Source organism: Heterodontus francisci, chromosome 7 (genome assembly GCF_036365525.1).
Source record: "Heterodontus francisci isolate sHetFra1 chromosome 7, sHetFra1.hap1, whole genome shotgun sequence".
NCBI classification, from domain to species: domain Eukaryota; kingdom Metazoa; phylum Chordata; class Chondrichthyes; order Heterodontiformes; family Heterodontidae; genus Heterodontus; species Heterodontus francisci.
In genome coordinates this window covers 135503845-135515877 of record NC_090377.1, presented here as the reverse complement: position 1 = coordinate 135515877, position 12033 = coordinate 135503845, and the positions used below count along the sequence as shown (strand labels likewise).

General features: G+C 42.3%; 1 protein-coding gene across 1 annotated transcript in view; it reads left to right on the top strand.

The window, feature by feature from the left end:
• acadl (acyl-CoA dehydrogenase long chain) overlaps nt 1-12033 on the top strand; it is a gene marked incomplete at its 5' end in the record, with an annotated part of 159340 nt that overhangs the window by 93605 nt on the left and 53702 nt on the right. Inside the window, 3 exons of the mRNA XM_068036310.1 lie at nt 1506-1607; nt 3017-3130; nt 6347-6474. Coding sequence (XP_067892411.1) covers nt 1506-1607; nt 3017-3130; nt 6347-6474 — 344 coding nt within the window. The remainder of the gene's footprint in view (nt 1-1505; nt 1608-3016; nt 3131-6346; nt 6475-12033) is intronic.

The window sequence follows — 12033 nt, the reverse complement described above, 5'->3', positions numbered from 1 at the left end:
TCTTTATCTAATTGCGCGAAGCATTCGCAGTAAGGTAGATGAACTAGTGGCACAAATAGAAATGAATGGTTTTTATCTAATCGCCATTACAGAGACATGGTTACAAGGTGACCAAGGTTGGGAAATAAATATTCCAGGGTCCACAACATTTTGAAAAGACAGACAGAATGGCAAAAGAGGAGGAGTAGTCCTGTTAGTAAAGAATGACATAAGGACAGTAGTGAGAAAGTATCTATGGGTGGAGATTAGGAATAACAAGGGTCAGAAAATGCTGATGGGAGTAGTTTATAGGCCCCCTAACAGTAGTGATACTGTTGGACAGAGCATTAAGCAAGAAATAATTGGAGCTTATAACAAAGGCAATCTAATAATTGTGGGGGACTTTAATCTTCATATAGACTCGACCAATCAAATTGGCAAAGATAGTCTGGAAGATGAGTTTGTGGAATGTTTTCGCGACAGATTCCTGGAACAATACTTTGTGGAACTGATTAGGGATGAAGCTATTTTGGACCTAGTATTGTGATACTGCACCCATCACCCTTTTAGTCTGTGGCTTCCTGATCATTATAACTCAATGTGGAAAAAAATTCTCCTCACCTCCACTCTCATTCCATTGCCAATTGCCTTAAATCTGTATCCTCTAGTTACTGACTCTCCGTCCAGTAGAAACAGTTTCTCCCTATCGGTTTCTTTGTTGCAATATGTGCTGAGTGAAGAGCTCCCCATTCCACAAAAGCTGTTTCTTTCACAAAATGCACTGCTGTCTTCCGCTGACCACATGGGAATTCAGGGGAAAGGAAGCAAGCTGCAAGGGAAACATCAGAGGTTCCGACTCACTGAAAGTTCCAGATGCAACAGCTTTGTAACTGACTGTATTCCATGTTATAAGTTGTGAAAGGACTTGGTGAATTAAAGGCTGCTTGTAATTTGCATCCGTGTTTTCAGGATGCCTCTTGACCGTTTTACCGTGTAAGTTCTTTGGGTCTGTTTTTTGACACTGTCCATTTGTACAGATTTCACTGTAATTCAGTACTAATGCTAGGAATTAGTTTATATCTCTTCTCTGTGTCATCTCCAGGAGCTTGAAAGTCTCCCTCATGTCTCACAGTCCACATTAGGAATGACGATGCTTTCTAACCGGAGTACTGCAGTGTTTAAGCATGACAAGTTCCAATTTATAATTTACCGATTCAATAATATAATTTGACTTTCTATTTGTTGTGAAACTTCAGTTTTCCAGTTTAATAACTCACTGGAAGATATTTTGATTATAGTTATGTAATAAAGAAAATAACTGCTTGTTGAATGTTTGTGGCACATTTTCTACTTATTCTACTGTGGTTTCACAAGTTTTTTTTTTTCTCTCTTCTGGTTGTATTTTGCATACTGTGCGTAAGCACTGACCTTTATTGATATTCACTGAAGTAATGGAAAAAATTAAGAAGCTGTAAATTATACTGCCTAGACTGACAAAAATGCTCTTGTTCTTTTTGAATGGAAAGGATACAGCTGAGCTCTTCTTTGAAGATGTGCGCTTGCCAGCTGATGCTCTACTAGGAGAGGTTAATAAGGGATTCTACTATCTTATGTCTGAGCTTCCGCAGGTAATGACTGGATTTTTATTATCACTTGTTTCATGATCTCGTAATTCCTGTCCCTTTATTCTAAGGAACAAGCTGGCATCTTTCCCTTGTGGCCATTTTTCATGTGTGTACTAAGACATACTATTCAATCATGGAAAGGATCATAGCTGAGCACAATTCTCCTACTCTTCTCCACATATGCAAACAGTTGGTTAGCAATTATGAAGGGCAACCTTGTCTAGCCTGAGGCACTGAGACTAAATATAACACCCCAACTGCTGCCCTAATTGAGACTGACTAGCTCAATGTAAAGCAGGGAGTGAACCTGTCACGCTCTGGTCTGTATAGTTCAATACTACACTCGGTCATGCCTTTATCCACTGGGCCATGGAGTGGAGCTAGCTGTTCATTGTTTAAATGAAGGCATGGAAATCATGCCCATCTGCAGTGAGAATTGCTGACTGAAGTTTTGACTGCTAAGTGCCAATTTCCATGTTGGTTGGAATTATAATATGGCAAGCTGAAGGGGAGAGAGATTTTCCCGAACAGGAGAAATATTTAGTTTTTCTCTTCTAACTGAACTGCTGGAGAAGGGTTTGGGGTGGCGTGTGTTTTATTAGTCTGCATTGCCTTCTCTTGTACTAGTGCTAGCCTTTAATGTTCTTTTGTAAATTCACCTGATGGCGTCTGGGTACAAAATACTAAGACTGAAGATTACCAGCTTCATTCTCAGTCTCAAGTTGTACTAGCCAGCACTAAATTTGGGCTGGGCTTGTAAGGGGGAAGGAAAAATCAGCCAGGGTTTTCATTCCTCTCCATTGACCCCCTACTAGAACGTTTGTGCATGTGCACTGAATGAAAATAGACTTGGCTGTGGTGCCCCCCGCACTCTTAGTCTAGATCTGTTTAATGAATGGCTACTTCAGAAAGGTACTACAGAGATACCAGTGTCCATGGAGCCACCCTCCAGCAAGAATTGGCGCCTTCAAGAGAGGGAAGAATATTGGTATAAAATAGTAATTTTGTTCCAGTCTTTCTTTTTGTTAAACTGCAAGCCTTTAAAATCTTTGGAAGGGGTGGGGATATTATGAAGAAGTTTCGAGCCCAGCAGTGAGAAAATACCAGCAAAATTGCAAAACAGGAAAAGTAACATAACGGGATTACTGAAATAGCTTAATGGCCATTTTTGAAAGATTTTTAAAAACATGGATTTGCTGCAGTGTCCTATATCAGATTGTTATTTGCGTGTATAACTTGCTGTGAAATTTGTATTTCCCCCATGCATGAAGAATATAATTTGTTTTAACCTGTACTGTTTATATTGCAATGTTCTGCTTGTGAGATGCAACTAAAATTGGCTGGTTAAATATGATGGATTCTGTTGCATTTTATTCCTGTCTGAAATAAAGTGTAACCCTATATGTTTAAAGGAGCGGTTGCTAATTGCAGCCATGGCCCTTGCCAACTGTGAATTCATGTTTGAAGAAACCAGAAAGTATGTGAAACAGAGAAAGGCTTTTGGAAAATCTATTGCTGATTTGCAGGTGAGTGTCTTTCAGAAAAATTGTAAGATGAAATGAAAGGCTTGTATAGATGAATGATTTGGGGCAGGATATTCTGTTTGGGGTTGTGTCCCTGACATCCATACCATTTCCGGGTCCCGCCACCACTTTGAGGAGGAAGCAGTCATGGGTTGCAATTTTCCCGGAGGTTTGCCCTAATTGACTGGAGGCTAATGGTGGCCAATTAGCGGCAGCAGGCACGGGTAAGAGGTGGAAAGCTGAATGTGTAAGCCCAATTTAAAGGGATGAAGGCAGCCATTTTTGTGACAGCCGTCCTGCAACGCAATGATAGGCAGAAGTGCGGAGTAGAGGCAGAGCCAAGGCACCTGTGGCATAACAGGCCCAAGTTATAGTGATGCCGCCTTCCAGGTGATGCTGAAGGCCGTGTGACAAAGGCGTCGTGTCTTATTCCCAGAGAGTGGCAAAAGAAGGCCACCCAGCCAAACCAAGCAAGTCTGCTGGAGGTGGCAGAGCATATGAGCAGCTGCAGTCGTGTGAGGAGGACCTGGGTGCAAGAGGTTCAGTGACTTCCTTTGTTCTGGTAAGCTGAGTCCAACATGACACCCAAATGACAGGCTTCAGATCTGCAGCCATCAGCAGACACACCAGTTGAGCATGCTCCTGAACATGGGAGAAATTATGCCCAAGGTAACTACTCTCCTGGGAGCAAGGCCCAAATCCCTAGTATTCCCTTGATTAAAGTATATAAAATCCTGAATAGCCTTGAAAAGGTGGATGTGGAAAGGATGTTTCCTCTTGTGGGGAAGTCCAGAACTAGGTTCTGGGTTGTGCGGCTTTGGAACTCTCTGCCTCAGAAGGTGGTGGAGGTGATGTCATTGAATATTTTAAAGGCGGAAGTAGATAGATTCTTGTTAGGCAATGGAATTGAGGTTTATCAGGGGTAGATGGAAGTGTGGAATTCGAGTCACAAACAGATCAGCTATAATTTTATTGAGTGGCGGAGCAGGCTAGAGGGGCCAAATGGCCTACTTCTGCTCCTAATTTATATGTTCCTTTTCCTGAGGAGCTGGCAGCACTGATAAATGCAACATCTGATTTAAAGGAGCCGCTGGAATTGGAGAGAGAGGCCAGCATTATCTTTTCTCTCTCTCTTTCGTCCTTGTCGGAGAAAAGGGCACAATGCTAGGGAGGAGCCTCATACAGGAGGAGGAGTGCCGCAGCTCGCCATCCTGTCTGCAATGGAGGAGGTGGCACTTGACCTTGAGGGTGGCGCCACATGAGGGAAGTGGGTGATGGAGAGATGGGAATACCTGTAGGAGAGGGTGAAAGGATTTTGAATTCTGTAAGAGTGAAGAGGATGGAGTGCAGTTCTTCCGGTCCGACAGCATGCCAAAGCTTCAACTACATTGGGAAGCCTAAGCTCTGCAGAGGCATCTGCTGTCAGATGCAAGTTCTTATAATCATCAAATGCCTCCCACTAGGCAAGTTGCAGAGGGGTAAAGCCTTTGTTGCCTTCCTGCCCCTTGTTCCTGTCTTCTGCCCTCCTTATGCCCGGGGCTTTCCATCTGCTTCTGAGAATGTTAATCCTCACTGCTACTCATCCCTATCTCCTGAGAACCTTAATCCCATGACCAGCTGTTGCCTTGGTGGTGATCAGCTGCACTCACAATGCTTACTGTACCCCTAATTATGGCCCCACGATCCCTGGAAGGTATGACTCCTTCAACCGACTGAAAACGCACAGACCACTTGCTGCGCTAACTCTGCTCACCCGCTGGCACCAGTGTGCTAATAGCTGCGTGTTCCTCTAAGCTGTGTACACCTTTATGAGCCCATCTCATCAGATGGCATGGTCATGCCTGCTTCCCTGATGTGTTGCCACCTTCTTCTACTGGGCCTGTTCCAGATCCAGCATGGATCCCATGCCATCCCACGAAAAATGCAGACTGGCCTTTAATGAACTGACCAGCTTGTTTACAGGCCTAATTGGGCATTGCTCAGAATTGGGCAGGTTGCCAGGTACTGCCTTCACCCCTGGGAAGCCAGCACGGTGGCTGGGGTCAGGAAATGACATGCTCAGTTCCCACCTCCATTTGGCCACCAAAATTCTGCTCTTGATGAATTAACATAATTTAACAATCTGGCTAGTTTCACAATACTGATATAACTTAACTTTTGCAGTTGTTGACATCAAATGTGACAGAAGTTGAATAGTATTATAAGGTTATGTAAGAGATTGGTCCTTAGACTTGTGAACAGCCTAAATAAAATTAATAGCCTTTCTTTTCCTCCTTCCTTCCCCATCCTCAGAAAGGGGATGTTGCTTTCCCATAGCTCTTTTCCTATTTCTGCATTTTTTTTATCCTTCCTCATAAAGGGGGTCGTCGACTCTTTAAGTGATTACTTGGGTGCCAGAAACCCTCCAATAACTTGCCCAAGTGATCAGTTTTTCAGTTTGAACCTTGACGATGAGTGTTGGCAGGCTATTTCACCATTGGGGACAGCATCACTGAGCTCAATCTTGTACAACATCCACACAGACCTTTCAGCTGTGGAATGTGATAAGGAGCAGGGCCACTGGCTGATTTTTGCCTACCCCCTTCCCATTCTGTCGCCCTTGGTACTCTGCATTGACCGGAAGACAAATCCAGGACCTTTTGGTTTATACAGCCTTTGCCCACAAGGTCATTGGTCGAGTCTGGTGGATTTTTAATGTCTGTGTAAGAAAATGGTTCTGACAGACTTGAATCCGAATCTGAACCCGAACACAAAAGCTGTGATGAACACAAAAGGAGTTGATGTAACAGAATGAAAGTTCATTGCCAGGACAATTCTAGCATTCCACCACAATTGGCCCAGGAGGGCGGTGGGCGAATAACAGGATAAAGCATGACAAAAAATGTTTGCCATATTGTTACGCCCTTAGCTTGACAACCAAAATATTAGTCATTGCTTTTTATTTGCTTATCTGTTCCAAATTTTCTGGTGCCTTGAAGCCAACAGAAATGGATGATACTTTAGAGCAGATCTGTTGAATATTATAATGAACAATTTTATAAATTAAGTGAAGCATACAATACTTTAACGTTGATCAACAATTGCTGACACCAAGATCATCTTTCATTTGTGAGAAATCTTAGAATGAAGTATGGGAAATGCCACTGCAATTTGCTATCTAGGCATGAAACAGAATGCTCAGGAAATTGTGGTAAGGATTCCTCTTCCTTTCACTTCTAGACTGTGCAGCACAAGCTGGCAGAAATAAAGACACAGGCTTGCGTGGGGAGAGCATTCATTGACAGCTGCCTGCAGTTGCACACGGAACGACGACTGGATTCAGCTACGGCTTCCATGGCCAAATACTGGTATTTGCGCTGCATTGATTTCTATGTGTACTTCCAACAGTGTTTATAGAAGTATAAATAATTAATGCTGTATGCCGTACACTCCAGCAAAAATATAATGGCTTTCCACTTCCATATTCAGAGTATGATGCTGTCAGCACTCCAGTTACTGAATTGTCATTGTGCTCATGTGAACTTCCAATGGAACCACTCGATAAATTTTTTTAATGCCCACCAGAATTCTTGTAAAGAGTATTTGTAAGGTAGAAAGAATGAGCTTTCATTTATATAGCACCTTTACCAATCCCAGGGAGTTCCATAACTTTTCATAACTATTTTTGAAGTGTAGGCACTGTTCTAATGTGGGAAAAATTGTTGTGTAGAAATTTTTGTTTCATGTCTACTTGAACTTGTGTGTAAGCAGCGAGTGGTATATTTGATTACAAGCTTTGTCCTTGAGAACTTGGGTTATGTCAGGAGGTTATTTTGAATTAGATAGTTACAGTTCTGTGACTGGTAGGGGGAACAGTTAGTCACAGAAGTACTGTTATCACATGACATTGAAGAGTATTGACTTAAATAAGATATTTCTTGTAACAGAATTGATCCCAATATACTAAATATCTCTGACAACAATGTTACTTATGCATTGAGGTGGTAGCTCTCTCACTTCTGAGTCAGAAGGTCACGGATTCAAGATTCGTTCCAGACATTTGAGCACTTAATCTAGGCTGCCATTTCAATGCAAAACTAAGGGAGTGCTGACCTTTGTCACTTCTCTGCATTCAGAGCATGCAATGTTTTCAGAATGTTCTGGCATGCAATCACAGAATTGTTACAGCACAGAAGGAGGCTGTTCGGCCCATCGTGTCCGCACCAGCTCTCCGAATTAGCAATTCACTTAGTGCCACTCCCTAACCTTCTCCCCATAATCCTGTACATTCTTTTCAGATAATAGTCCAATTCCTTCTTGACTGCCTCGATTGAACCTGCCTCCACCACGCTCACAGGCAGTGCATTCCAGAGCTTAACCACTCGCTGCATGAAAAAAGTTTTTCCTCATGTCGCCATTGCTTCTTTGGCAGTTACCTTAAATCTGTGCCCTCTCGGTCTCGATCCTTTCACAAGTGGGAACAGTTTCTCCCTATCTACTCTGCCCAGACCCCTCATGATTTTGAATACCTTTATTGAATCACCTCTCAGCCTTCTGTTCGAGGAAAACAGTCCCAACTTCTCCAATCTATCTTCATAACTGACGTTCCTCATTCCTGGAAGCATTCTCGTGAATCTTTTCTGCACTCTCTAATGCCTTTACATCTTTCCTAAAGTGTGGCAGCCAGAACTGGACGCAATACTCCAGCTAAGGCTGAACTAGTGTCTTATTCAAGTTCAGCATAACCTCCTTGCTCTTGTACTCTATGCCCCTATTCTTGCACCTCGGGTCATCGACTTGAAATATTAACTCTGTTTCTCTCTATACAGATGCTGCCAGACTTGCTGAGTATTTCCAGCACTTTCTGTTCTCATTTGAGTTCCAGCATCTGCAGTATTTTGCTCTTATTCAACATAACTTCCTTGATCTTGTACCCTGTGCCCCTATTAATAAAGCCCACGATACTGTCTATTTTATTAACCATGCTCTCAACCTGTCCTGCCACCATCAATAACTTATGCACACATACCCCCAGGTCCCTCTGCTCCTGCACCCTCTTTAGAGTTGTACCCCTTATTTAATATTGTCTCTTCATGTTCTTCCTACCAAACTGAATCACTTCACATTTCTGCGCATTGAACTTCATCTGCCACTTGTCCGCCCATTCCAGCAACTTGTTTTATGTCCTTTTGAAGTTCTGCACTATCCTCCTCCTCAGTTCACAATGCTTCCAAGTTTCGTATCATCCACGAATTTTGAAATTGTGCCCTGTACGCCAAGGTCTGGGTCATTAATATACATCAGGAAGCGCAACACTGATCCCTGGGGAACCCCACTACAAACATTTCTCCAGCCTGAAAAACATCCATTAATCACTATTCTCTGTTCCCTGTCACACAGCCAATTTCGTATCCATGTTGCTATTGTCCCTTATATTCCATGAGCGATAATTTTGCTCATAAGTCTGTTGTGTGGCACTGTATCAAATGCCTTTTGGAAGTCCATGTACACCACGTCAACAGCATTTCCCTAATCAACCCTCTCTGTCACCTCTTCAAAACTTCAGCAAGTTAGTCAAACACTATTTTCTCTTAACAAATCCGTGCTGGCTTTCCTTAATTAACCCACCTTTGTCCATGTGACTATTAATTTTGTCCCGAGTTATTCTTTCAGAAAGTTTCCTCAACACCGAAGTTAAACTGACTGGCCTGTAGTTGCTGGGCTTATCTTTACACCCTTTTTTGAACAAGAGTGTAACATTTTCAATTCTCCACTCTTCTGGCACCACTCCTGAGTCTAAGGAAGAGTGGAAAATTATGGCCAGTGTCTCCGCAATTTCCACTCTCACTTCCTTCAGTATCCTTGGATGCATCTCCTCCGATCCTGGTGCTTTAACAACTTTAAGTATAGACAGCCTATCTAATACCTCATGTTTATCAATTTTAAATCTTTCTAGTGTATTAATTACCTCCTCTTTCACCTTGGCTTGGGTAGCATCGTCTTCCTTGGTAAAAACAGATGCAAAGTATTCATTTAATACCTCAGCTATGCCTCCTGCCTCCATGTGTAAATCCCCTTTTTGCTCCCTAATTGGCCCTATGCCTCCTTTTACCACTTATTTACCATTTGGGCATCAACAGGATTTGAAGGATGTGTTTCCTTGTCCTGTAATGATTTCAGTTTCTTGAGATTTAGAAAGAAACTGGAGATTGAATTCCCAAAGCTACTATTTCAGCAAAGTGATAAATTTACATAAATACATTACAGTTGTGTTCCTCACAAGGCAAGAGAATGCACAATAAATGGTAGGATACTAAGAAGTGTAGAAGAACAGAGGGACCTTGGAGTGCATGTCCACAGATCCCTGACGGTGGCTGGATGGGTAGACAAGGTGGTCAAAAAGGCATATGGAATACCAGCCCTTATTAGCCGAGGCATAGAGTGTAAGAGTTGGGAGGTTATGCTGGAACTGTATAATAGAATAATTAGGTCACAGCTGGAGTGTTGCTTGCAGTTCTGGTCATTGCACTCGAGAGGGTACAGAGGGGATTTACAAGGATGTTGCCGGGACTGGAGATTTTTAGTTATGAGGAATGATTGGATAGGCTAGGATTGTTTTCTTTGGAACAGAGGAGGCTGAGAGGAGACCTAATTGAAGTGTATAAAAATTGAGGGGTCTAGATGGAGTGGGTGGAAGGCCCTATTTCCCTTGGTTGAGGGGTCATAGATTTAGGGTAAGAGGTAGGAGGTTTAGCGGAGATTCAGGGGGAATTTTTTCACCCAGAGAGTGGTGGAGATCTGGAACTCACTGCCTGAAAAGGTGGTGGAGGCAGAAACGTTCATAACATTTAAAAAATACTTGGCTATGCACTTGAAGTGCGATAACCTACAGGGCTACGGACAAAGAGCTGGAAAGTGGGATTAGGCTGGATGGCTACTTGCTGGCCGGCACAGACACAATGGGCCGACTGGTCTCCTTCCATGCTGTACGTTTCTATGATTCTAGGAAAAACAGAATTATATGGCCCATCGTGTCAGTGACGGCTTCTTGAAGGCACTATCCAATGATCCCACTTCCCTGCTCCTTCCCATAGCCTTGCAATTGTCTCCCCTTCAAATATTTATCCAGTTTCCTCTTGGAAGGTCCTATTGAATCTGCTCCCATAACCCTTTCACAGAGTTCATTCCAAATCATAACAGCTCAATGCACTAAAAAAACTCTTGGTCTCACCTTTGGTTTTTCTGCCAATTACTTTAAAGCCGAGTCATCTGGTTACCAATACTTCTGCCAGTGGAAGCAGTTTCTCCTTATTTACTCTATCAAAAGCCATCTGACTTTGAACAACTCTATTAAGTCTCCCGTTGACCTTTGTTCTAAGGAGAAAAATTCCAACTTCTCTAATTTCTCCACGTAACTAAAGTGCCTCATACTCCAATACTATTCTAATAAATCTGCTCTGCAGTCTCTCCAAGGACTTGACATCCTTCCAAAAAGTGTGATGCCCAGAATTGGACACAGTGCTCCAGCTGGGGCCTAACCACTGATTCATAAATGTTTAGCATAACTTCCTTTCTTTGTTATTGTGTCTCTCTCTCTCTCAAATTTTCCCCACCACTGACTTTAGGCTAACTGACTTGTAGTTACTGGTTTTATTTTTCTCCCCTTTTTTGAACAGGGATGTAACATTTACAACCCTCCAGTACTCTGGCACCACTCCCATATAGAAAGGAAATTTAAAAGATTGTGGCCAGAGCCTCTGCTATTTCCATCCTTACTTCCCTTGGCAACCTTGGATGCAGCACATAGGGAAAAATAAGTGTTTTTATGGGTTCTTTGTTGCTGAATAGAAACATACTTTTATGGAGAATTGACTTGTTTTAATCAATCATTGCTTTTGGTTGAATATATTGAGTTAAAAAAATCTGTACTGAGCCATTATTGAGTCTGAATTTTTTTATATACTTTAGAAACTGTAATGAATCATGGGTATTTTGAGGTAATTTTTATGGAAATTTGTTTTTCAAGAATGTAAATGTCAGCAAACGCATTAATAGTGATCTCATGGTAGATAATTTACAGTCCGTGAAATTCAGAGAGTTGGATTTACTTGTACAAGGTACACAAAGTTAGCATGCAGGTCCAGCAAGCAATTAGGAAGGCAAATGGCATGTTCGCCTTTATTGCAAGGAGATTGGAGTATAAGAGGGAATTAACTGAAGATAAAAGATTTGCAGAGTTATGGGAAAGGGTGGGGTAGTGGCACGAGCTAAATTGCTCTCAGAGAGCTGGCATAGATTTGATGGGCCGAATGGTTGCCTTCTGTGCTGTAACCATTCTGTGATTCTATAAGAATAAGGAAGTCTTGTTATAATTGTCCGGGCTTTGGTGAGACCATGCCTGTCGTACTGTGCACAGTATTGGTCTCTATATTCAAGGAAGGATATACTTGCATTGGAGGTGGTACAGCGAACATTCACTCGATTAGTTCCTGGGATCAGGGGTTGTCCTGTGATAGGCTAAGTAAATTGGATATGTATTCTCTGGAGTTTAGAAGAATGAGAGGTGATCTCATTCAAACACACAGGATTCTAAAGGGGCTTGACAGGGTAGAAATTGAGAGTTTTTTTCTCCTGGCTGGAACACAGAGGCACAGTCTCAGGATAAGGAGTCAGTCATTTATGACTGAGATGAGGAGAAATTTGTTCACTCAGGTTGTGAATCTTTGGATTTCTCTACCCAGAGGGTTGTGGATGCTCCATTGTTGACTATATGTAAAGCAGAGATAGACAGATTTTTGGTATCTCAGGGAATCAAGGGAAATGGCGGGAAAGTGGAGTTGAAGCCTAAGATCAGCTATGATCATATTGAATGGTAGAACAGGCTCGAGGGGTGGTCTACTCATATTTCTTATCTTCTTAATTTATCA